Source organism: Ochotona princeps, chromosome 24 (assembly GCF_030435755.1).
Source record: "Ochotona princeps isolate mOchPri1 chromosome 24, mOchPri1.hap1, whole genome shotgun sequence".
Taxonomy (NCBI): domain Eukaryota; kingdom Metazoa; phylum Chordata; class Mammalia; order Lagomorpha; family Ochotonidae; genus Ochotona; species Ochotona princeps.
Window position 1 is genome coordinate 17,965,476 of NC_080855.1, and position 26,754 is coordinate 17,992,229.

At 47.9% G+C, this 26,754-nt stretch overlaps 1 protein-coding gene across 2 annotated transcripts in view; it reads right to left on the reverse strand.

Annotated features, from left to right (window-relative positions):
- Nucleotides 1–26,754, reverse strand: part of XYLT1 (xylosyltransferase 1) — a 261,460-nt gene that overhangs the window by 54,586 nt on the left and 180,120 nt on the right. For both annotated transcript variants that reach the window (XM_058680792.1, XM_058680793.1), the window contains 2 exons: nt 12,208–12,380; nt 8,696–8,898 (listed from right to left, as the gene is read on the reverse strand). In XM_058680792.1, the coding sequence (XP_058536775.1) occupies nt 8,696–8,898; nt 12,208–12,380 (376 nt within the window). The remainder of the gene's footprint in view (nt 1–8,695; nt 8,899–12,207; nt 12,381–26,754) is intronic.

The window sequence follows — 26,754 nt, forward strand, 5'->3', positions numbered from 1 at the left end:
GGCCCAGTACGCAGTTGGTACTCAGGAAATAGTCTGGGAAAAGGTCTAGCCCATTTCCAGGGTCTGATTCAGCCTGTATCCAGCTGCAGGACTTGAAAACCTAGGCTGAGGTTGTCCTAAGCATCCTGAGATGAGGGGATGAGGTTTTGGACTGGGTTGGGAAGCACCTGTGACTGACATCAGGGTTAGAACTGCGTCTTCTGGGTCCGGATGCAGCAGCAGGTGGAGGGTGCATTGGGTTCCAGCTGCTAGTGAGCAGGAGGGTAGGAATCTTACCCAGCAAGATAGGGAGGCAGAAAAAGTCATCCAGGGCAAGAAAGAAGAATCAGTTGAGAGCTACTACGAGCAGGATGTTGGCAACACTCCCTGCAGCTCACCTCCTGGGTCCATCATGAGGCCTACAAGTCATCTGAAGCTTCCTTAGACTCTTTGTTCCAGGACTTCACGCTCTTCTAAAGCATCAAGAAGAGTCTTACACCCATGAGGATGGCTACTATAACAAGCAAAGTAAGACTAAGAAGTGTCGGTGGGGTTGTGGAGAAATTACAACTCTTGTGCGCTGCTTAAAGGGAACAGGTGCCAAGGAGAAGCGTTTCATTTTATAACATTGAAGTATAGTAACCATAGGATTCAGCAGTTCCATTTCTGGGCACATATCCCATATCTCCAAGGTCATGGTCTCGAGGAGAAAGCTGCAAATATACTTCCACATCCACAATGGCCAAGAGGTAGACGCAAACCCACATGCCTGCTGATGGATGAGGGGACACGCCAAAGTGGAATATCACTCAACCACACAGAGGCAGGAGACACTGACCTATGCCACAGCATGCATGGCCCCTGAGGACACTATGGAAAGTAAAATAAGCTACTCACATAAAGACAAGAACACCTAATGCTTACAGCTGTATGTGATACCTAGAGTCAAATGGAGAAGTGAAGCAGTGTAGTTGTTGCCAGGGCTGGAGATGAGGGAAAAGAAGAACAAGGAATTGTTTAACGAGAGCAAAATTTCTGCTTTGCAGGATGAGTTCTGCAAATGGATGGGGTGACGGCTGAACAGCAGCATGAATGCATTTAATGCCACTGCATTGGCCAGGACAATCTCTTTTATATTATGTATACTTTCCTACATTTTAAAACATAGAAACATGGGTCTCTCCACTCTTCTCTTACCCATTCACTCCATCCTACAGACTCCCCAGGCCCCAGAATGGGCTCATCCTGGCTTACTGCCAGCTCCCTCTGACCAGCTCTTGTAAGATTCTGGCCTCATGCCAGGGTCTCTGGAGCACCTGCTGCAGTTCCCACTGCAATGCTCTGCATGTTTCCTGAGTAAGGCTGCTGTGTACGACTGGAGGTCTGGGGACTAAAAGGTTTCCTGGTTGCTGGAGGCTCTAAATACTTATGCCACCCACTGGGGCACCTGCTTCTACTGGGAACAGTGATGAGGAGGGGGTTCTGTGTGGCATAATCGTAGTTCTGGGAACAGTGGAAGTCACCACCGCTCCCATCTTGCACAGCAGCCCACACCAAGGTGCAATATTGCAAATGCAGTTACTGATCCTGCAAGCGTCCTGGCTCTCAGAGGCTTCAGGCACCTAGCTGATGAGCAAAGCCCCTGCAAGGTCTGACTGCAGCCTCCCCAATCCATAGGAGGCAGCCTCTTGCCTTTGGCATTTCAGCAAGAGCAGCCTCTCTTCAGCTGTTCACACATGTCAGGGTCCCTGCTATCTCTAGCCTTTGACTGTACCACCCCATTCTCTGGAATGTGTTCCCCCTCTTCTCCACAGTGATCATATATGTCTCGGTTCCCAGGGCCCTAGTTTGATGAAGTGCACTTGCTGTGCAACTCATACATCCCTCACATTTTAGTTCAGAACTAAACTAAATGACAGGGTCGCTTGTGTGATCCTGACTAATAGCCATTCCTTCACATCAGCAGCAACAGCAACTCACCAATCCTTCCAAACAACTATAAAGGGTGTTGTGGTTATTACCCCCTTACAGATGAAGAAACTGAGCTGTGGGAACATTAAGTGACTTTCGCAAGTTCCAGTTCACATGGCTGGTAAGTAAAGGAGCCGGGAGTTGGGTCCAGGTGGTCTAGCCTTGACCAGAATGAGAGGAGTGAATACACTTTCCCTCACCATTGAATATCAGGTGCAATGCATACTATATGGCACATGGAAGAGCTCACTAAATGCTTGTTGAGTGAATGGGTGAAAGCAGAAGGAGTGTTGGGTGCTCGGCTCACCCATGGGAGCACAGCACAGTAACTTGCTGGCCTCCACATGCTGGTCTGAGTGTCTTCCTTCCAAGGCATCTCAAGGAATGGAATTTTGAAGGACTGTCACTGTGGTGCAGACACCACTTGTAACATTATCATCCCACATCAGAGGGCAAGTTTGCGTCCCCACTGCATCCAGCTTCTTGCTAAGGTATCTGAGGAAGCATGAAAAATGGCTCAAGTTCTTGGGTCCTTGTTACCCATGCTGGTGACCTGGATGGAATCTCTGGTTTTGGTCTTGCTGCTTGCAGTCGTTTGGGGAGTGAGTCAGAGGATGGAAGATGGCTTTCTGCTTTAGTCTTGTCTGTGTCACTCTGCCTTTCAAGCAAATGAAGCAATAAATATTTAAAAATTCAGAAGGAGCTTGGATAGCGAAAGTCAAAGGAAGGGGAAAAAGAAATGCAAAGACCACAGACCCCAGCTCCCTGTGTTCCCCCTTCAGCCAGGATCAGAATCCATGGGAACTCCTTCCTGATCAGGCTGTAACTAGAAGTGGCACAAGCAGGCTGCATGGAAGAGGTCACCACATACCTCACCCTGCCCGCAGCAATAGAGGGCAACACTGTCTATTAGAATCTCCAGGCACTCACTGATGCTGGGCAAAGTCCCATATGATGGAGTTGCATCTTCTTAAGCCAGACAAAGTTCTCAGCTCAGGGCATGAGATGGGGGATCTGGGAGAGCTCTGAGGAAGCCCAGTTCTATCATCTGATGAGTCCCTAAATGAGTTGTGGTCTGCTTACACAACAGAGCATTGGCCATGCAAAGGGTTGGGGAGCTGCATGCTGCAGTGCAGATGGACTTGGAGACCAGCTGAGCTGCACCATGCAAGTCCATTTGCATTACAGATCCTGATGGGCAACTCCAAGGTCACTCAGCAGGTTAGATGGACAGTTCAGTTGTGAGTGACTGTTTAATGATGGCAAGAGTTTCTTTCAGAGTGATGACAACGCTATGCAATTAGACAGAAGTGAGAACAGCAGAGTGGCACAGCACTGAACAGACTCAATGTCAATGCATCGGACACCTTCAAATAGCTCATTTTATGAATCAGTTTTCTCTCCACTGAGAACTAACAAACCTGGACTTGCTACTTGTTGGCTGTGTCCTGGAGGCCACATTTCTTAACATCGTTGTACCTCGATTTCTCCATCTGATACATGAGAATGGCAAATGTGTGTACTATCAAGTAGGTCTAGGAACTCTGCAAGGCACTTAGAATAATGCCAGGGATGTACTAAAGTGCTAATTTTGCATTGGCCTTGGGCACTGCTTGCTATGAACAAGAATTCCATGGCTTCTTTAAGAACTGCTGAGCAGACTAAAGGAAAGAAAAATACCAGCACATTTGCACACAGACACCTGGGCCCCAACACTGGTTAATTTAATTTCCAATCCCAAGGTGAGCAGGAGGTATACTTTAAGTAGGGTTTCACTTCCCTACAAAACTGACCCTGTTCTGTTTTAGCACTCATTTCTTTAAGTGCACTCGGTAGACGTTGTACCTTGGGAGGAATGAAGGTTGAGACAGCCTGCATGCTGAGGGCCCAGGAGTGCCTGACACTGACGCACAGTAGGCACATCCTAAATGTTGGCGCTGCTGCTGTGGGTTATGCTTGATGGGTCCCCTATCAGTGCTCACCTTTGGAAGCCTACAGAGAAACCCTGGCCATCTGCTTTCTGTCTTCGCCAGCTGGCGTTTCCTGGTGACGTGTCATGGAATAGCTTTCGTGCTCCTAGTCCAGCTCCCCGATCAGATCTCAGAACAGGCTGGAGTCGACAACTGATGTGAGTGAAATGTCCATGGGATGGGCCCTGCTGGGTTAAAGGTGGTTGCCATGGAAACTGATGTAGTAGATCCTGAGTTTAGCTTGCCAACTGTCCTCACCATTTCCCCTGCTTGATAGTTTCTGTCCCTACACACCACCTTACATGGGCATGAGCTCTGGGAGGGACTCACTCTACTCTCGCCTCTTCATAGATGATTAGTTCCAAGACACAGTGAGGGCCTTGCAAAGGATGGGCATGGGAGATTTCTTGGTGCCCAATGCAAACTGAACAGCTAGGCAACCTTTAACCTTGCTCTTTGCCATGGCCAATCTAAAGGACACCAGCCCATTTCTCTGCCTTAGTAAACAGAATATAACGGATACAGCCATCTTGCTGTCTGAGGACCCAAGACCTAGGAGAACATCAGCTGGAAAACATCCATGTCCTGCAACTCCAAATCAGTACCTACTCAGGCCAGGAAGTCATGTCAACAGCAGAGTGGGAAGGCCTGGTATTTTTCACTCACTTCCCTAGTACAACCCTAAACCAGGAATGTTCCTCACATTCAAGCAGCCTGTTGGTTCTAGTCTGGTTTTCTTCGAATGTTCCATCTTTACAGAACTTTGATTTTTTTTTTTGACTCTGGAAAGCAATGTGCAGTTTGGGAACTATTTTGTAACTCTTGTAACTCTACCAATAGGAAAAGGGATGATCACGTCCCACTGGTTTATTCCCATCTGATTTCATTGCTGCAGTAACAGTTGGCGCTTACCCAGCACCTCTGATGTATCAGCCACTGTGCTATTGAGTCACAATATCGCATTTAACAATCCCAATAGCTCTACAAAATAGGGGCTACTATGGAGCCTGGTTAAAGCTGGAGACACTAAGATGCAGCCAGTGGAAGTAACTTACACTGATTTACCATGGCAGGTGGTATTGGTAGAAATGTTTACCACCCCCACCCCTGCTGTGCCCAAGGTCTAACCAAGGCTGGTGACTAGTAAACTGGTGCCTCTTTACTACCTAAGAAAGGAAGACTTCAGCTCCAGTCAGAGCTGAGCAGGAGATGTAGGGAAGATGTCAAGTCAAAGCCCAGCTTGGAGTAGCCACCTTGGGTGGACTCTGTCCTTGATACCTCTCCCACACCCCAAGGGTTCAGAGTCTTGTGAAAAGTGTTTGACATGGGCACTCCTGCCTCTGTGAGGAGCCTCCTAAGTTGGCTCCTCCTCCCCAGGACGGGAGAAGTAGGGGCTTGGGGAGCCGCAGATGGAATGGCACATGGGAAACGCAAACCTATCAGAGTTGCCTAGGATAAAACCATTCATCTGCAAAATTCATAGGTTTCTGTGTGGGGCGACATCACGAGAACAACAGCAAGATGAGCCAGCAGTGCTGGATGCGTCAAGCGCCTCTGGTCATGAGGCTGGCAGAGCAGAATGGGCAGAAGAACTGGGGGTGGAGGAATGGGCTCCATGGGCACGAGGTTCAGGAGAGGGAGAGGAAGAAACCAACAGACCAACAGACACACAGAATGACCCAGGGCATGAAAGCTTAAACAGCTTTCAACGTACAGCTTTCTTCCCTGAACCCCTAAAATAGACTGGGCACATGATCTGAGAAGGGATATCTGGGTCGCTTGGAGATGCAAGATACAACTTCAGATCTAGGGGAGATGTAAGCAGGTTGCCCCATCATCACATCTGACTGTCACGGAGAGGGAATGGAATGTTCTTGCTGATGGCACCACTGCTCGTTAGAACCCTAGGCAGTCTGAGGAGAGTCTGCACAACCCCTTCCCTCCCCTCCCACTGACTGCTGAGTAGGACTGGCTCTTTCAGTTAATTGGATGTGGTTCCAGCATCCATTTGACAATCACCACAACACAGGGCCTCCAAGCAATAGAAATGGGCAAGCAGACCTGGAGTCAACAGGTCTCCCTGGTGGACAGCTGACACCTGACCTGGGTAGACCCTGTCTCTGAAGCCTCCACTGAAAGGTGGGGACCATTTCCTTGTGTGCTTACTAGGTGGCTTGGGCTCAACGAAATAAACGAAATAAAGCAGGTGTCTTGGGGATGGCATTGTGACGCAGCAGGTTGAGCTGATGCTTGCATATTAAACGGCTGGATCCAGTCCTGGCTCTTCTGCTTCTGATCCAGCTTCCTACTAACGTGCCCGGAAAGCAGCAGATGATGGCCCTAACCCTTACGTTTCTGCCATTTATGTGGGAACACCTGGATGAAGCTCCAAGTGCATGCCTCTGGCCTGGAACTGTGTTGATCCCACTTGGAGAAGGAACCAGTGGATAGAAGATTTCCCCCACCTCTCTCTCTCTTTCTGTGCCCTTACCTCCCTCTATCTCTTGTTGTTGCTATGTTTCAAATAATCAAAGAGATCTTTCAAGACAAATGCAGGTATGTTTCCAGTTTATGGTATCCTTCTCAGGTTCAAGGGGATCAAGTGCACCTTGTCCAAAATGATCAGAGAATGTACATCCTTCTCTCCCTTTGCGTGAACCAGTCTCCTACCGGATGATGGGATGTTCCCAAGCCCAGAACTGACGAGATCCAGCAAGCACAGTGCTGTGAAGGAGAAAGAAGACAATCCCAGCTTTAAAGAGATGAGCTTTCCTTGCAGGCATACAGATAATGTGGATCCTGACTGAAAGCCCAAACTCTTGGGAAAACGTGACCTGGATACCTGCTGACACCCAGAGTGCCTGTTAGCATTCTAGATGTGATAGTCATGTTGATGCTCCGTTAAAAGAGACCTTATCTTGAGAGATGGATGCTGAAACACTTGAAGACACAACCATATAGCGACTGACACCTGCTAAAAAGTGACACAGAGTATGAGGCAGAGTGAGAGAGGACTGGCCGTGCTGTTTGGTGTGGAGACTATGTAGGATGGTGTAGCCATGTGTTCCTTAGGCTATTTGTAATACTGCTGAACTTGCTTGAAAATTGCACTAATAAAAGTTCGTTTATTATTTTTTTTGGTAAGACACCTGCATCTGGCTTGCTTGAGAATGCCAAACTCAATGTGTTCTTGGAAATAATGAGCCCGTCCATGACCTTAATCCACCTCCCCAAGCCCCTAATCCACTTTCCATCAACACAATTCACTCCTTCCAATCCACTTCTTATCACAACAATCTACTTCCCTTCTCCAAGTCACCCCAATCCACATCCCTTTTCATTCCTGGCAACAAATCAGGGTGGAGGAGACCTGCAAGGCAGTGGGCTGACTTCTCGACAGGGAAGAGGAGCACTGCTCATTTCTTTGATCACAGGCAGGGTTTCACTTGAAGAGCAAATACTGATGCAAAGGACAGCTCTTCCTGGTGCCATCAGTCACTAGTGCTTGTGTTTCTCCCCACCCTGGGGTTGGCAGCTGCACTGTCAGCCCCTCACATCTGGGCCCAGAGGCCGTACACCTTCAAAAGCAGCCCCAGGTTTGTTGCTCTCATGTGACATATCCTAATTTTAAAATGTGTGCAAACAGGGCCCGGAACGGTAGCCTAGCAGCTAAAGTCCTCGCCTTGTATGTGCTGTGATCCCATTGGGGCACCGGTTGTAATCCCAGTGGCCACTTCACTTCCCATCCAGCTCCCTGCTTGTGGCCTAAGAAAGCAGTCAAGGACGGCCCAAAGCTGTGGGACCCTGCACCTGCATAGGAGATCCAGACGAGGTTCCTGGCTCCTGGCTTTGGATTGGCTCAGCTGCAGTCACTGAGGCTACTTGGGGAGTGAGTCAGCAGAGAGAAGATCTTCCACTCTGTCTCTCCTCCTCTCTGTATACCTGACTTTCCAATAAGAATAAATCTTTTTTTAAAATGTGTACGGCCAAGTCAGTTGACATGGGCCATCCTAACACATCCATCAGCTTCTCACCACCTAAAGACACCTGCTGGTGACACCACCAGGCTACCACAGCTGCCCTCCCCGTGTCCACTCCCTTCCTCTTCCCTTCGATATCAGCGTCCAACCTTGTCCACCTTCTTTCTGAAACAAGGCAAGCACTTCCATCTTGTTTGCAGTAACAGCCAGATTCTAGACTCTTCAAGCTCTTATCCCCAATTTACCCTCTAATCTTCAAATGTCTTGTTACTCTGCTGCTCACTTATCCTGTTCCAGCCGGACTGAATCCTGCTGTCCCTTGCACACACATGCATTTTCCACCACAGGGCTCAGCAGTCACCCCTCCCTTTTCCTGGACCGTGTTCTGTGTGGTTCACCCCTTCATCTTCTGTTTTTATCCACATGATGGTTCTCACCAGCTCTGGTAGCTCACAGCTCTTCCCAGGTTCCCCACCCACCACCCTTCTGTTTTTTTCTAACATAATTGTGTTATTTTGCTTATTGCTATCTCCCTGCTTGAACAGTGTCATTAGTGCATGGGGACTTCCTTCCTACAGGGGTAAGACAACCATTTACGTCATCAGTGTCGGCTAAATGTGAGCACAGGTGAGCTACCGATTTGAGCTGAGTCTCACACTGTGAGCTCTCACAGAGACACAAAGCTTCCTGAAACAGGGGCAGACCACCTCCTCTGCCTGAGAACATCCCAGGGAGCAGGTGCAGGTGTGAGGGCAAGCAGACCCTCAGCCCAAGGCTGGCCACCAGCTGGCTTACCTGATGGGGTAGTCGGCTGCGCTCAGGTTGATGAAGAAGTCCCAGGGCCAGTCGGGCATCTCCAGGAGGTCCCGCATGCTCTGTAGGTAGGTGGACAGGAGGCTGGCTCCCCCCCAGATGGTGGCCATCCTCCAGGGGGTGACACGCACGTTGCTGTACTGCCTGGCCATCTGCAGCACTTGCCGATGCAGGTAATTGGAACGCTTTTCCCAGGAGAGAAAGGGTGACACTCAGCGACCCAGGAGACACCAGGCATGTCCCTTGTCCCCAGCCCTTCCTTCCCTTCCAGCTGAATGGGCCTCCGGACACAGTGGACTTAGTCGGTTCTGGAGTCCTCTTAGATTGTGTGAACATTTAGCATTTTAAACATTTTACATTAGATTTTTTTAAAAAAAGATTTTTTAATTTATTTGAAAAGGGGTAGAGAGAGATCTTCGATCTGCTGGTTCACTCACAAGATGGTTGCAAATCTCAGGCTGGTGCAGACCAAAGCCAGGAACCCACAGCTCTATCTGGGTCTCTGACATGAGTGGCAGGAGCCTAAACACTTGTGCCATCCTCTGCTGCTTTCTCAGGCACATTAGAAGGAGCTGGTTTGGAAGCAGAGCAGCCAGGACCCGAACTGGCACTCATCTGGGATGCTGGCGCTGCAATCAGTGGCTTTACCCACTCTACACCGTAGCGCCAGCCCCGCAGTATCATGTCTGTTTAATTAAAGTCTATTGTCAAATAATTTAGGAATATCTTCAATGCTTTGATAGCATATGAGCGGCACACAACAACACAGTCTTTGCAAGGGACTTCTTCGCTGCCAGTCACCACAGGGTGTTTTAAGTTCACTAAACACCAATAGCAACACTGAATCCTGCGGAAATGCACTTCACTCAGGAATGCTTGAGTTACTGTAATATTTGATTATCCATTTGGTTGTTACAGAAAGCTTCATAACTGTAATTGATGGTTGTTGTGGAGCACTTTATTGCCTATTTTTTACTATCTCTAGTTGTGCCTGAGCAGATACACAAGTCTTTTTAAAAAGAAAGATGGTTTGGGGCTGGTGCTATGGTATAGCATGCTAGGCCTCCCTTTGCGGCACTGACATCCCATACAGGTGCTAGTTCAAGCCTTGGACTGCTCCCTGGCAAATTCTGCTCCTTCCTTGTGTCCTGGGAAGCAGTGAAGGATGGCCTAGGTCCTTGGGTTCCTGCAGCTATGGGGGAGGCTGGGTAAAAGCTCCTGGCTCCTGACTTTGGATCAGCTCAGCTCTGGCTGCTATGGCTGTTTGGAGAGTGAACCATCAGATGGAAGATACTCTGTATGTGTGTTTCCCTTTCTCTCTAGAACTTTGCCTTTGAAATGAAAATAAAATAAATTCTTTAAAAGTAAATCTTTTTTTTTAAAAGAAACATATTTCACTTCTACAAATCTGAGCAGTTCTGGGAGAAGGCCAATGCCTTCGAAGTGGTTTTTTTTTGTTGTTTGTTGTTTTTGTTTTGTTATGTGGTCTGAAATAAATGGTGAAAATTTGAATTGGTCCCTCTACTACAGTATTGAAACTAAGTCTACCCAATTTATTGAGTCATATTCATACCCTGATTCTGCATACTTGTGCCTATCAATAAGCACTGTGACTTGATTCTATCTTTCAACCTCATGAGTTTCCGGGTAGGTGGAATATCTTTACTGTGTCCCCCAAGAGGCCTTTACAAAGCAGACCTTGTGGATGAAACACCTCCTTTGTTTCCTGACTAAAGACATAACAATGCCATGTCAACTGATGAAGAGAAACTTCTGGAGCAGGACAGCTCTGGGTCAGAGAGTCTGCTGCAAGTTTCTGTTAATAAAGTTTATTGGCACACAGCCACTCCCATATGCTGGCACAGACTCAGTTGGCACTCTGTACTCTGGGAAGTACATAGCCTGCAAAGCCTATACTATGTCTTTCTGGACTTTTCTAGAAAAAGTGTGTCCAGTCCTACAATGGCTGTCTGCCTACAAAGCATGCAGGGCCAGGCAGGGATCACTGGGCACTGAAGAAAAGGTAGGAGGGAAAATGATCCAGTCGGGACAGGAGGCACACACCCCGGTACTGTGTAGTGCAGGAGGCTGAGCAAAGCTCCTGGTAATGCAGCCTGCATTTCAGAGAACCACAGGGAAGGATTCTGGAGGCACCTGGCCCAAAGCAAGGACACGCGTCCTGTGGCTGGAGATGCTTATTACCCGGACTGATCAGTGCACAATGGACAAAGACAAGGACAACGGGACTTCAGGAAGCTCGTGGGAAAATGGAATTAAAAGTTAAGTTCATTTAAATACCAAGAGAACTCTGGGGAGGGGCATCAGTGCAGCAGCAAATCTGCCTCTCAGGACACCTGCACTACATACTGGAGGGCCTGGTGCAAGTCCCAGCTGTCCTGCTGTTTATTTTTTATTTGAAAGGCAGAGTTACAGCGAGAAGGAGAGAGAGAGACAGAAAGATCCTCCATCCATTGGTTCACTACCCAAATAACCACACGAAGCCAGGAGCCAGGAGCTTCTTCTGGGTCCCCCACATGGGTACAGGAGCTCAAAGACTTGAGCCACCCTCTTCTGCTCCCCCATGCATTAAGCAAGGAACTGGATTGGAAGTAGAGCAACTAGGATGCTAACTGATGCCCATATGGGATGCCAGCACCACAGACAGTGGCTTATCCCACTATGCCCAGCGTCAGCTCCAGCTGCTCTGCTTATGATCCAGCTCCCTGTGAGGCAATGGTGATGGTTCAAGTACTTGGGTCGCTATCACCCATGTGGGAGACCCAGGTTGAGTTCCTGGCTTGCTGGCTTTGGCCTAGCTCAGCCCCAGCTCTGGTGGTCATTTAGGGAGTGAACCAGTGGATGGAAGATGATCTCTGTGTTTTTCTCTGCCTTTCAAATAAAATGGAAATAACTAAAAAATTTAAAAAATAAAATGAGTCAGAATCCAGGAATGGGTTTTGTCTGTAATACCATGAATGAGTGAATGTTTTCCCTGAACTTGGTTGTAGACCCTTTGCATGCATATTTCAAAATATCACGTTGTACTCCAAAAATAGGAGCAGATGAGTCAACAGAATATATTTTTTAAAAAAACAGAAACATTGATAGAGAAAACAGAAAAGCCAGAAACTTTGAAATCAGCACAAGAGACACATATACACACAGGAAAACACAGACACACTCAGACACAGACAAAGATATATACAGGCACACTCAAAAATACACAGAGACACAAATACTCAGAGACAGACACAGTCAGACACATACACACAGATACAGGCATACACAGAGACACACATGCAGACATAGATACAGAATGACACATACAGAGATAAGGAAAAAACACACATGCATACACAACAGAGCACATCAGGACCCAAAGCCGTTCTCCCTCCAAGTCTCTCTGCAGGGGTCAACCTGGTCTTGTGTTTGGGGAGGGTTCCCTAGACACAATGCGGAGGAAGCCCTGTGTGGGGTGATGGCACGGTCCTCACCTTGTCCACGTGGATGTAGTAGAAGTGGTCCTTGTGGTAGATGGCCTTGAACATGCGCTGCAGCTGCCGGGAGGCACGACCATGCACCACGAGGACGAAGGCGATCCTGACGGGGTTGGCAGGCATGTACTCCACCGAGTCCTCGTCCCACTGCACATTCTTGTTGGCTTTGCCTGGGAAAACCCAAGAGGCCAGAGTGAGGCACGAGGGTCCTGACCAGGATGCTTCTCCATCTGGGGAAAATACCAGGAGCCTGATAGTTGTGCTGGGCTGGAAAACCTGATTTCAGACCAGCCAGACCTAGACCCTCAACCTGCGCAGGCACAAAAAGAGTAGAGGGGCCCCTGGGGGCCATAGCTTCTGTCCTCAAGGAGCTTAAGGTGGCTGGTAGAGTTACGTGGACACACTAAATCACATGAGGTAGCAGGTGGCAAGATCCTAGTCTAGGAGATGCATCTGTTAACTGCAGAGGAAGTAGTGAGGGCTGAATTAGGAAACACAAGGTGCACCTGTTGTTCCCTATCCAGCTTCCATTTTCCCTCTTCTCCCAGAAGTATCCAATATATCTGTAGATTTTCTTCCTTAAGTCAAAGTAAGCACTGAGATCTTTCCTTAACAGTACAGCTTTCTTCACGTTACAGCACTGTCAGCTAGTGGGAATGGGTCCTTCTAAAATCTCACGGATAAACAGAATCAAGAGTCCACTTTTGTGCCAACATTTTTCAAACCATGTACTGGTTTTTCATAATTCACATTCTCCCATCAACTTTCTGAAGACAGCTCAAATGTGTGCATCTCAAGACCCTGCCCAATAAGAATCCATCTTTTAATGCTATATCCCATGACCATTTCGAAGGAGATCCATCTAACCACACAGTTGCTCAGCAGATCTCCCAGACCTCATGCACTTTGCATAACGGAAAAACATCATTATCCGAGACTTTCAGAGTCATCACTGGCCTCTTCTGTGCACAGAGAGATCTAAGTCCATTCCTGCAGCCAGGGGTGGTCCCCAGAGTACAGGCCTGGCCAATCAGCACACCACACCACCCTGACCACACACCCATCTGGGGATGGACATGTGGCCCGACCAGGCTCAGCAGCTAATTGGCCAGAGGTGCACACTTGAGTTGGAACTGCCACACAACAGCGGCTCTTTCTCTTGGATGCAAGACAGGAGGTCCTGGGAGTCCTTTTCTTCCCACAGGGAGCGAGGCCTCCTGTGAACAAAAGGCAAGCCGAGAGAAGCACCGCCGGGTGGTGGCGAGTGTCCAACTGCTAATGACCTGGCTCCAGCTCTTGGAACAGTCACCGTCACAGACTATTTTTCTTTGAAAGCCAGATCTGACACCAGATCCGCCCAGATAAATGGTTCCAGACATCATTTATCCTGAAATCATCCTCCACCATCCCGTCTCTCTTCCTTTCCCTTGCAAATCACTCAGCCAAGGCTGCAGGCTAAGACACAACTTCCTGGTTTAGCTCCGGACAGTTTCCTCTAAAAACCTCGCAGCTTTGCTCAGCTTGCCTCTCTAGGGGCTCACTTGATTCCTGGTGGGTGTGAGGAATGTGAACTCGGTAACAGATGAGTGAAAGCAGTAGTCAGCCACAAAGGCTGAGGACAGAATCCGGGGGATCAGGGCAGCGGGAAGTGTCTGCGGCCATGGGGAAGCATCAGATGGCCTCCATATCCACAGGAACACGGCGTGTTCTGTGTGGCTCCAGACGAAGGGGATTCAGGTGGACTGTGTCGACATCACACAGTGCCTGCGTGTTGGGCTCAGATCTCACTGCCCTGACTGGTCCCACTTTCCACCTTCCCTGAGTCATCCCTGTTCAGCTCCAGGGTCTTTCCACTGGCTACTCCTGTTTTCTGTCTTTAGTTCAGAGCCCAAAGCCAGGGTTCCTGTCCCAGCCCCACATTTTCCACCTCACCCTATTTCCACTCTGTGAATAGTCCTCAACACCATCTGAAATCGTTGATCTGTCAGCTTGTTTATCATCTGAACACTCAGTGAGCACATCAGCTGCGGGAGATGAGGGCTTTTTTCAGCTTCGTTTGCCATGGAACACTCTACACTAATATTTAGTAAACATCTGGCTCTTGGTGAAAAGCAAAACTATGGGGAGGATGCCTTTTTTCTCCCCACCCCCCGGTGCAATAACAACACCTTTTGTTGAGCATTGGCCAGCGCTTGACATTCATGCTTTCATTTAATCTTCATCACTGCCAGTTATTGCTATTACTACATCTGCCACGTAAGGATATCCCAATTTAGAGCTCAAGGGATTTTTTTCAAGGTTACCCTGCTTGGATTAGTTATGCTGGGATGTTCACAGGTCTGACCATATCCTTATCCACTAACATACAACACATTATCATACTTGAATTTTGAAAGCAAAAGCAAAAGCAAATATGCTTGTATTATCACAACCAAGTAAGTGTATATTGGGGGACTGTATAGGTGTGTAGGAGGATTTTGATATCAGATGAGAAGGCTAACATCAGGTGATCAATAAGACTACATCTTTCCTTCCATCCTTCTATCCATCCATTAATCTTCCTTCCCTCCCTTCCTTTCCTTCCTTCCCTCACTCTACCCATCCATCCATTCAAATCCAACCGCTCATCCATCCAAACACACAGCAAGCTATCCAATAACCCATCATCCGAAAGAGCATCCACCTGCCTTTCTTCTCAAACACCATTCATTCAGTCAAGGCTTATGGCGTCTTTGGGATCACCCTGTGTGTGAGTGCATTTGCAGAAAGAGTGGGACCCCAGTCCAGAGGCGCTGATGTTCCTTGGGGGCCTGGCCGTGTGTCAGCATTGGGGGTCATGCCTCTGTCGTCCTTTGGCTCTGGGGAGAATGAAAGCTTATTTTTGAGACTCAGAGAAGGCCACACATTTCCCAGCAAGACCCAGGCAGGAGTGGAAGCCGAGTGTTGTTGAGTCCAAAGCCAGACCTGCTAATTCTATTCACCCTGTGTTAAAACATCATGGGGAGATAAGGACAGGTTTGTGGAAGGATTCTATGCTAGCTGTATGGGGGCTTGGACATCGATTCTGAGAAACATTTTTTATTACTTCTCTGTGGGGTTCTAGAAAGCCCAGTAAATTCCCCTGGATGCTTTTCTTCTGCAAAAGGGGAGAGCAAACTGGAAACTAAAGACTAGCATCTGGGACTTGATCAAAAGAAGTCTTCTAAAGGTTCAAGGCCATGCATTTTCTGGGAAAAAAAAACATGGATTTCATACTGTGTGCACCTAGTTTTAATTACAGTTTTTTCATGTGCTTTCTAAAGCATCCTCCTGTAACTGAATCCATGCTTGGGTCAAACAGTTGGGCTAAGGAGTTTAAAAAAAAGGGGGGTGGGGGAGTAAAAATTCCAGAGGAATAAAGATCGACCATTTCTGGAGCGCCAGCTGGATGCTAAGCACATTTCGTGCATGGTTTTATTTACTTCTGCCAACAGCCCTGTAAGAAGGCGACTGCTATCTCATCACATGGATAGGGAAGCTATGATTCAGAAAGGTCCTCGTACAGTGAGAACGTGATCCCAGGGTCCCATCATTGTCACTACGTTGAATTACATTGTCCCCATTTCATAACAGAAAAATCTGTTCCCAGGAGAGCTGAGCCTGCAGACTTCCAGCTGTGTGACAGATAACCAAGCTGAGTGGTCAGAGTGTCGTCGTGGCTCTGAGCAAACACAGAAATCCAGATACAATCCAGCTCCTCCAAAACCCCTTTGAACTTAACATTGTAATCAGATTCCTGTGGCACAAAAACAGAAAATAAGTGGAAAAATCAGAGTGATTAGAAGCAGCAGGAGAAGCTGACAGGGGACGAATGTTAAACAGCTGGGTCGACGGGGGGAGAATATCAAGTACATTTTTACAGTGCAGGTGAGAAGGCTGAAGGCAGGAGTCACACAGGGCATCCCTGTCTCCACCATCCACACAGGAAGTATCTGAGCCACGTGACGTCTGCCACTCAAGCACTCTGTCTCCCAGGATCACTGTGGGTCAAGTAAGGACTGGGTCACTGCTGGACGCCACCGAGATGGCGAAGATGAAGATCAGTCCCCCTGTCGTCTGCAGTCTCCCCTTCCACGGTTTCAGTTACTGATGAACCTCGGTCCAAAAATATTAAATGGAAAATTCCAGGCATAAACAATTCATAAAAGCTTCTAAATAACTTTTATTATTATAAGCATATTATGATAATTCTTCTTCACTATTTTTATTATGTGTCTAATTTATAAATGAAATGTTATCCTAGGTATGAGTGCTTAGGAAAAACAGTACAGTTAGTCATCTGTGGCTGTGGATCCTCCATCTGCAGATTCAGCCAACAGAAGACTGGAAAAATATGGGAAAAAAAGGAAAAAGTTAAGTGATGGGGGGCGGGGTTGCGGAGCTGGTGTGATGGCTCCACTGGCTAAGCCTCTGCAAGTGCCAGCATCCCATATGGTCGCCCATTTGTGTCCTGGCTGTTCCACTTGCCATCCAGCTTCCCACTTGTGGCCTGAGAAAGCAGTGGATGACAGCCCAAAGCCTTAGAACCCTGAATCCGCATGGGAGAACTAGAAGATGCTCCTGGCTCCTAGCTCTGGATTGGTTCAGCTCTGGTTGTTACAGCCATTTGGGGAGTGAACCAGTCAATGGAAGATCTTTCTATCTCTCCTTCTCTCTGTAAATCTGCCTTTCCAATAAAAATAAACAAATTTAAAAAAAAGTCAGTAGCAGTTCCTGGGGACTTTTCCCCCTGTTGTTCTTCCTTAGATAATGCAGTGTGAAAACTGTTTACGGAACATTGTCATGTTATTAGCTGTTACAAGTAATGTATACAGGAAGCTGTACATAGATTAAATGCAAACATACTGTTTTATATAAAGGACTTACAAGTCCTCAGAGTTTAGAACCATAGGGGGGTTCCCCCATGGACACCAACAGTTATCTAAATAACTTGGTACTGTCCATGATTTTAGGGATCCCCCTAGGGTTACTGGAAATTGTCCCTGGTGAATGAGTGGGTGCTACTATAAAACAGTTGTGATGTCAATGACCATCATGGTTGGGTGCTCTAAGGGGAAATGATTTGGGAGAAGGTACAGGGGGTTAGAGGGTAGTATCAGGCAGATCTTTTTAATGTGGAGCCCCTTAGGGAAGCTCTCCAAGCTTTAAGGTCAATATGATCACAGCATCTGTCTCACTGGTGTTCATCTCCAGCACAATGCACGGCATGGACTGCATCCTCAATGAATCTTCGCTTCTTTGTGGCTGTTTATCTGCAATGATCATCATCGAGTTTGTTCTAACTGGCTGGGCCAGCTTTAGGGTTCCACCCCAAGGCCACACTGCACATGCTCCAGAGACTGCTGCTTGCAAAGAAGCCTCCACAGCCTGAGCTGCTCTCTGCAGCATCTGCCCAAGACCACAAGCAATAACATGCAAAGGAGCCACTTAACTGGGATACTTCCTTTTCCAATAAAGCCCTCGATTCTGTTTATACTTGGAAAGGGCCTCTTCCAGCTGCTGGGAAAGGAGTACTCTGATTGGCTTCCACGTGAGAGCATTGGTTGGGTCTTGGGAGCATTAAGGGGGTGGAAGTGAGGATGGACGCAAGTGAGACTTGGGTCAGGAGGTTTCACACTGCCTAAGTCTTGAGTGTTGGAATTCAGGTCCAGGGTCTAGATCTGCCCCTTCCTCCTGGGGACTCAGAGATGTCACTCCTCTCTGGGTGAGATAAAGTGGGAGTTCAGCCTATTTAACCATTGGAGTACTTGGTTTAGAGTCCTGGCTCTGACTGCGGACTCCAGCTTTCTACAAATGGAGACCCTGGGACATAGCAAAGGGATGAGTCCAGTGGTTGAACCCTTCTGATGTGACTCTAGAACCTTTGGCCATGGCTGCTGGCATGGTTGGAGGCCAAGTGGCCCTGGACTTGTCCTTGAAGACTTTGGAATTTATGTCCTCAAAAGTAATATTGCCCAAGAAAAGACTCAGGTGGTGTACAACAGGACGATGACCCAGGAGGACGGCGAGTGCCTGGTCTCACCCTGCTCTTCTGATCAGCCCTCTCTGAGTGAGTCTCCTTTGGCAACCAGGAGGGCTCTGCCGGAAAAACTGGCATCTCCAGCAGGTAATGAAAGTACCCGGCTCCTACAGAGTGCCACCATTTCAATATCCCTGATTCATCTGTATGGTTGCTGTCTTCTTGGCAAGTCACAGCAAGATTTCCACTTATGGCAGTGCTGCAAAATCACTTTCAAAACAAAAGATACTTAAGTAGGTGTACAGGTGTGTTTACTGCAGGTGGAGCATGAATACAACAAAGAGGGGAAAGCAGCAGGGGTGTGCAGGAAGCCTGAGCAATATTAATGAGAAGATGAGAACTGAGATGTGCTGGGTTTGCTGAATGAATGAGGAGGTGAAAGGCCAGGGGTGGAGTGATGCCCAAGTAGTTGCAGGTGCCATGGGAGGACTGGAGGTACAGAGGGCATTGGCCTTTCCTGCCTCAGGGTCCCTGTTTGCTCAGGAGCCCACAGGGTTTGTGGGAGGTTTCTGGAGGCGGCTCCTTCTGGAGGGAAATGGGAGGAGGACCTGCTGATTCTCACTGTGGCCTGCCATGCACTTGACATTCATGAGCTTCTTTCCCAGGCTCTGCACTTCTCAGAACCACACTGTGCATGGAAATGACTCCCCACTTTTGGACTTCTGTCCCAAGCTCAGAGAAGGAAACCCAAGGAGATGCAAAAAAAATCAGGGTACAAACTGGGTTGACTTCAAACAGCAGGCTCCACTACCAAGCTGTGGCTGGCAGGGGAGCAGACAACCCTGTTTCCTTGCTGTGGCTGTGCTAAGGTCACCTGAAGGCCAAGGTACCTGTTCCCTAGTGAATCCTAATCAACTGTCTTTTGGGAGCACAGTCTCTCAAGCAGAGCTCTGTTTGGGGACAGAGCACTCCCTGACATGGAGGGGACCCTCCTGGGCCCTGCAGGAGGCTCAGCTCTGTCCCAGTCCTCCACCTAGTCAAGACCAGGAACATTCAGTTGTGACAATGAAATGCCATGCACCTGCCTAAGAGGGGGCTTCAAAAAGGTTAGGCAAGCATGGAATAAAAGACTACTTGTAAGCAAAATATTTTGAAATCCATGTGTTGTTTTTCCACGAGAGACATTTTCTGGGGACTTTTTTTTTTTTTTTTGAAGATTCTGCATATGTTCCTGTGGAGAATGAGGAAAGGGTCAGGAACAAACACATTCCCAGCTGAGAACCACTAATCTACAAGTTTTTAAAAAGTGGTCTCCAGCAGCATCTGGGAATTTGTCAGAATCGCAAATGTCAGGCCCAGCCTGAATCTTCTGGATGAGAAATACTGAGTGTGGGGGCCTGCACTGGGTACCTACCAAGCTCTCCAGGTGTCTGTGACATGGGCTATGGGGTGAAAACCTCCAGGCTGGTCGCTGTCAACCCTGTCTGCACATCAGAATCACCCAGGCAAGAGGCTTCTAAAGCAACTCCCAGGTGGGTGTTTGACACAGTGGGCAAGTTCTCCTTTGGGATGCCCGCAGCCTGTATCACAGTGCTTGGTTTGAGTCTTGCCTCCTTCATTTTTCCCAACACGGGGAGGGCAGCTGTGGTAGCCTGGTGGTGTCACCACGCAGGTGTCTTTAGGTGGTGAGAAGCTGATGGATGTGTTAGGATGGCCCATGTCAACTGACTTGGCGGTACACATTTTTTTTTTTAAAGATTTATTCTTATTGGAAAGTCAGGTATACAGAGAGGAGGAGAGACAGAGTGGAAGATCTTTTGTCTGCTGATTCACTCCCCAAATGGCCACAATGGCTGGAGCTGAGCCAATTCAAAGCCAGGAGCCAGGAACCTCGTCTGGATCTCCTATGCAGGTGCAGGGTCCCACAGCTTTGGGCCGTCCTTGACTGCTTTCTTAGGCCACAAGCAGGGAGCTGGATGGGAAGTGGAGCTGCCAGGATACAAATCCACCATGGTAGCCTAGTGATATCACTTTTAAAACTTCCAAGTGTTTCTCATGTTGGGCTAGGAATGAGAACCGCATTTTGTGTACTTTCTTTTGTAAACATTATGATTAATATCTCAAATTCATACTAACATATGAGTATTTATTTCCATGAAGTAATAGCTCCACACAGGTGCACGCAACATACACGCCCTGCAGCTGCGATTTCTTCACTATTTCCTCAAGTTTCAAGCCATCAGGCCCCTCTTCTAGTTCTTCATGAAATAGATATGGCTGTGAACTATAAATCTGTCTACTTCGCTGGGAACAACAAGCTCCCTTTTACTTTCACTTAACACGTATGTCTACTTGGTACACATGTATGTGGTCCAGTACAGTTATTCAGTATACGTACACACTGTGTAATGACCCAACTAAAGCATTTAGCATCTCCCCCTCTTTAGCTCTATCAGCGGTCTTCAAAAAGCTCATGGAAATGGGTATGATGAAGCATTCTGCGCAAGTTTCAATTTTTTTTTGCACCTAAACAAAAGTGTCTCTGAATCCCATTTTCCATGATCGCTGAAGTACAGGCGTGCATTGGCCAGGATACTGTCACTGCTTTTCAACTATCTTCCAAAGAAGAAAACAAGCACATCTTTCCAAGGAGGAAGCGTTCTGTCCAGAGATGTCTGGGTGCTGCCTGCAACACCCCTGCCTCCTGCTCTGCCCCGAGATGCAGACTGGCTCGTTTGCTATTTGTTCTCCAACTCCAGGGAAATGTCTCCCTCTGGGCCCAGCCAGGCACTCATGACAGTTCACTGCTCATTGGTCCATTCTCCCTGCCTCCCCAGCCCCTTTCATATTACTAAACCCAGCCCATGGCCGAACTGTCTTACTGACTTCAGCGTTTCCAGCCCTGGGATATTCTAATGATGTACTGCTCAATAAATGCAAACTGGTGGGATGGATATTGATGCTGTATGGTACATCTCTCCACAGTTTGCTGGGCCCCAGCAACTTTGACTGTTACAAATCAGTCATGGAAACATCAGGCAGGACCCCGGGAGCTCTTGTCCAGCCTCTGATGTGACCTGTCCCATGCATATCATGGATGGACTGTTAGGATAATGGCAACATTGCTCCTAGTGCCAAGTCGCAGGCCAAGCTTTTTTTCTTTTTTTTAGTTACAGGCATGATCTCATGTCTTCCTTGGAGGGAGGTGTGTGGATTATCCATATAAAGAGACTGAAGATACAGAGTGATAGATACAGCTAATAGGCTGTGGAACAGGGATTCAGCCACTCCAGCAGGAGCACTTCTGACCCGTATGTTAAACCACACAAGCCAACTTTAGCGTGTACTGTATGTGAGTCATCTTTCTAATAGTTTTTGTTACAAATTCACATTGTACATCTTTCCTCCTCTTCTCAAGCAGCATTTCACAACAGGAATTACTGGTGTGCAGGGATTGGTTATGTGGGATTGTTCCCTGTGTTCCAGGCAGTTTAACATTCCCAGTCCCAACTTGGTCTCTAGTGCTTGTGTTTTCCCATGCCTTCCAGCAGACCAGCTGGAGAGCCACTCTGCTCTCGGGGGAGGGGAGAAGGTTTCCTGCTAAGATGGCTGACTTCTTTTTCAGTCACACAAGGAACCCCTTGGGAAATGCAACATGGCTAATTGATTGTGACCCCTGGTTGTATGCATAATGCCTCTGGGAGGGCTGGGCAAGTTAGAGACTCCTGAAGACTGTAGTTGTTTCTCAGTAAAAGAATTGTACCTTAAAAAAAGATTTATCTATTATTTATGTGAAAGATACAGAGAGAGAGAGACATATGAATCTTCTATCAGCTGACTTATTCCCAAATGCCTGCCATTTGGTCTATCATAGTGATGTCAGGGCTCTAACCGCTTGGGTCATGAACCACTGCCTTCCCAGCTGCATTAGTAGGGAGCTGTATCAGCAGCTGGGGAGCTGGGAATGGCATGGATACCCTAATATGAAATGCTGGCACCGAAATGACTACCAAACCCCATGTCACAATGCCTATACCACTGACCCCTACCTAGTTGGAAGGACTCCGTGGAGTCATGTGCTCAGAAAAGCATCTGAGCTATAGCAGTGTTTTCAAACCCAGGTGATTTTTGTCTTCCCTTGTCTACAATGTGCTGCTCCCAAACTCTTGACTCACAGATTCTATGAGTGGTGTTTTAGGCTGCTGATATTCACAGCAGTAGCTGGAGCAAGCATCCATGGTTTTCCAGGCATCTAGAAGTGGGTAGCAGTGTGTGATGAGCACGTGTGTTTTGGAGGGACAGACTGGGAAGGGAGCAATAAAATCCCAAGCACAACACCAAGCCAAGGACCAGCACGTGACATGCAGACAATGGAATGGTGCACATCGTTATTATGACCTCCAGGAACAGCATGGAAGGCAATGTGTTTTCTCCCTTTTACACCCTCTTCTTACTATGCAACCTCATTCAATGCCATCAAATTTGCTCCTCGGTGCTGGACAATTTGACAATTCACTTTGTCAAAGACACTCGCAAGGAACTGAATTGTGTCCCCTTCTAGGCCTTCAAATGATGGTGCCGTGGATGTGGTCTTTAAGGAAGTGATGAAAGTGAAATGGTGTCATAAATAACAATCCTCGGGCTAATGGGATCAGCGCCCTTATGAGAGGAGCTCATTCTCTCACTCTCTCTGCCTCCACGTGAACACCACAAAGAAGGACATTGGTAAGTCAGGGTGCAGGTTGTCCAGGGAACAGAGCTGTGGCAGAATGTCGAGCTGGAACTTGCCGATCAACAGAGAGGATCTGTTGTTCAAGCCACAGCCTAAGCAGCAGCTCACATAACTCAAGGTCATGGCATGTGTCCCTTGGACGGCCATCTACAAGTTGAGTTAGGGATTAACTGGGCCCACAGGGAGCAGCATAGACAAAGACTCCGATGAGTGACAGCATGGTAGCCACGGGGACCCGAAGGAAGCCCAGGGGATGGGGAGACAGCAGGGGCAGAACCCCAGGCTTTGGATACCAGGTTAGGGACTATCACAGAAGAAGAGGATCAAGCAGTTAGGGCACAGTGGATATTTGGGTTGTAGGTGGAATGCATTCTGGAATGCCAGGTGAGAAGGAGTGAGATGGATGCTTTACAGTGTAGAGTGGAGGATGGGCAGGAGGCAGGGGTGTCTGTATCCTCCTGCTGTCTGTGGCCAGGTATGTGGAGAACGTCAGCGATAGAGACAGGCAGAGATAGAGACGGGGAGAGACACATCCTTCCACACCTGCTCCCCCTGCATCCAGAGGCTGCTGTGCACAAAGTCTGCTCCGAGCTTTCCTGCCGCCTGACATTTCCATCTTCCTTCTCCCTTCTCCTCTCCTGAAGGGACTCACAGGCTCCATAAATACTGCCCGGGAAAATGCGGCGACTCATCTATTTTTATTACAAACGGGGCCTCTTGAGGAACAAACAACCCTTATTTACTTCTCAGGGTAAGGGCTTTGACAACAGGTTTATTTTCTCCAGCTCTCCAAGGACTAAGTGAGTAACACTCCAAAGTTAACAGTACATTAATTAATGCCAAATTGCTTGGAATTTTCCTAATAAAAATCCTTATAGTAATCACATTATGGGCCATTAATGCTGCCTCCTGATCATAAACCATAAATATGTTCTGCAGGTGCCTTCTTAAAAAAAGGACGTTTCTCCAAATTGGTACTCATTCATCACGCTAATGTTTTCATGTCACATAACGTAGACGACGAGCAATTATGAAGGCGCACGTTTGTTCCTGGTTTACTCCATGCTGGTCATTTGGCCAAGACCCGTCCGTGCATCATCTCACGGAAGCCTCGCAGCCCGCCTATGAAATGAAGTGCTGCTTTTACCCTGTCCCCATTTATGGATGGAGAAACTGAGGCACAGAGGGAATGGATCATTTGCCTACAGTCAAACAGCCAGGATGTGACAGAGATGATTCTAGAAGTTCAGTCACCTGCCTGCCTCCTGGTGGTCAGTCTCTAAGCAGAAGGTACCTCCAGGCCAACCTAAGGCTTAAGGGCTCTGGTTTATTTCAACAATAAAGTCAGCAACAGCCAATGCAGGGCAACGGTCAGTTTTGCTTTTCAAGGGCAAGGATGATTTTTTTTTTTGCCTCCCCTGGGGCCTCAAGCAATGCCTGGTGACAATGGCAGGGGCATCCTTGGCACACTGCTGCTACAGGAAGAAATAGATATGGAAATGAATACACAAGAGGGCTTCCAGCAGCAGATGACAGCGTGCAGCTCAGGCCACTGGAGCCTGGGGGAATGTACTTCTCTGTGATGGTGTGATTTGGGCTTGCCCTGGCTGGGGGCCTTTGAAGCCCCCAGTGTGCTGGAGCTGTAGTTTCTGGGATGATTCAGGGAGAAGCCTGTCATCAGCTCTGGTCAACTTCACTCCTGGGGGGCTTTTGGCTGTTTGTTAGATCTCTACATCTACACAGGCAACATCCATAGCAGGACACTCAAGCATACCAAACAGCATTAAGACATTACAAAAAGAAACGCAAAACACAGATATTGGAGCTTCCCGATAGCATCATTGGCAGCATTTCAGCGAACCTTTCCCAGGCTTACACATAGACATTCTGTGTATAATCCTAGCCACTCTGAATTGACGCATGAATTCTATTCTTGATTTGAATTTTTTTTTGTTAGGGAGAAACTGAGAGAGATGCCATCCACTTGTTCACTACTCAGTGCCTGTAATGGCCAGGGTTGGGCCTGGGGACAGAAGGTAGAAATCTAATCCAAGTTTCCCACATGAGTGGCAGGCATCCAACCACTTGAGCCATCACTACACCTCCCAAGGTTTGCATTAGCAGGAGGCTGGAGCCAAGAGCAAGAGGTGGGATGAAGCACAGACACTCCCAGATGGGATGCAAGAGCCTTAATTTCTAAGCCAGGAAGCCCATCTCACATTCTGTGTCCAACCCTGTGCCCTCGATGTCTTCTTATGCCCGTACATAGAGATGCTCTTTCTGTCATTTGCTCCCTGGCTCTTCCTCTCTCAGAAAATCAGCTATGGGGAGGAGCATACGAGTAAAACGGACCTGGAATCTGGCCCTACAGAGTGACAGCCCGGCTGGGTGCAGAGGGACAGACAGACGTATTTTACCAAAGGTGCTAGATACATTTTGAAGAAGCAGCACAGGCAGAGGCAGGGGCCTGGAATGGACTGTAGACCAGGTCTATAGAGCCCTCCGCCAAAGTCAGTGCAAGAGGAAGGGAAACCATCCCCTGCCCCAGCCAAGGTCTTACAAGGTCAAGAACAAACTTTGAAGGAGTAAAAAAAAAAAAAAAAAAAAAAGGAAAAAGTGCTGGAGGGGACTGCTGTCTGGTTTTCTAACTTGACTTCAGTGTTTTTCTGTATTTTTGAAATTTCTGTAGCATAATGATTAAAACACACAAAAAGGGAACAGTTGTTTGGTTCTTTCTTTTTCTTTAAAGATTAATTTATTTGAAAGGCAGAGAGTGGGAGAGAAGAGAGCGAGAACAAGAGCAAGAGAGTGAAAGTCTTCCACCCGCTGGTTAACTTCCCAAAACAGCCACATCAGCAGGCGTTGGTTTAGGCTGAAGCCAGGAGCCTGGAACTCCATCCAGGTCTCCTAGCTTTCATTCACATGACAGTGACAAATGCCTACAAAGGCCTGTGAGCGTCATCCAGCCTGAGGAAGGGGAAAAGGGCTTGGTAGAATTGACCTGAACTTATCTGACACTTTCTCAGCAAGTAGCTGCCATGGAGGAGGCACGCTGGGTGGGGATGGGTACTGTGCGTCTTCCGTCCATTGAGTCTCTGAACAGACGTGGTGTGAATGAAGGCCATGCCTTGTTGCTCACCGTCACTGTTTTGCAGTACGGACACTCAACATTGTGCTGTGATGTCTGTTTTCACCAGGTCCCCTCCCACTCGACCGAGAGCTCTTGTCTCAATGTACCAAGAGATCTTGATTTCTGAATCTGGCATGGAAATGGCAACCAAACCAAGGGGTCCCTAAACAAAAGAACCTGCATAAATGAAATGGCAGAAGTGGCTGCTTTTACATTTTTAAAATATTTATCTATTTATTTGAAAGACAGAGTAATGGAAACAGAGAGAGAGAGATCTTCTATCTATTGGTTGGAGCTCCTTAACCCATAACAGTCAGGGCTGGGTGGGCCAAAACTGGAAGTTCAGAACTCCATCTGAAACTCCACATGGGTATTGGGGATCCAAGTATTTGGGTCACCTTTCTCTGCCTTACCAGGATCATCAGCAGGGAGCTGGATAGGAAGTGGAGCAGTGGTTATTTTGGCAGCACATACACTGAAATTGGAAGTGGAGTAGCCGGGACTTGAGCAGGCACTCTCCAACATGGGATGCTGGCATTGCATTTAACTCACAGAGCCACAACACAGGCCCAGGAAAGACCAAGAATGGCTAGCTGGCCAGTACAGCAGGTCATCCGAAACATGGGCTTGCTGCTGGACAGCAGAACAGCAGGGAAAACAAAGAGGAGGTCTGGCTTTGCAGAT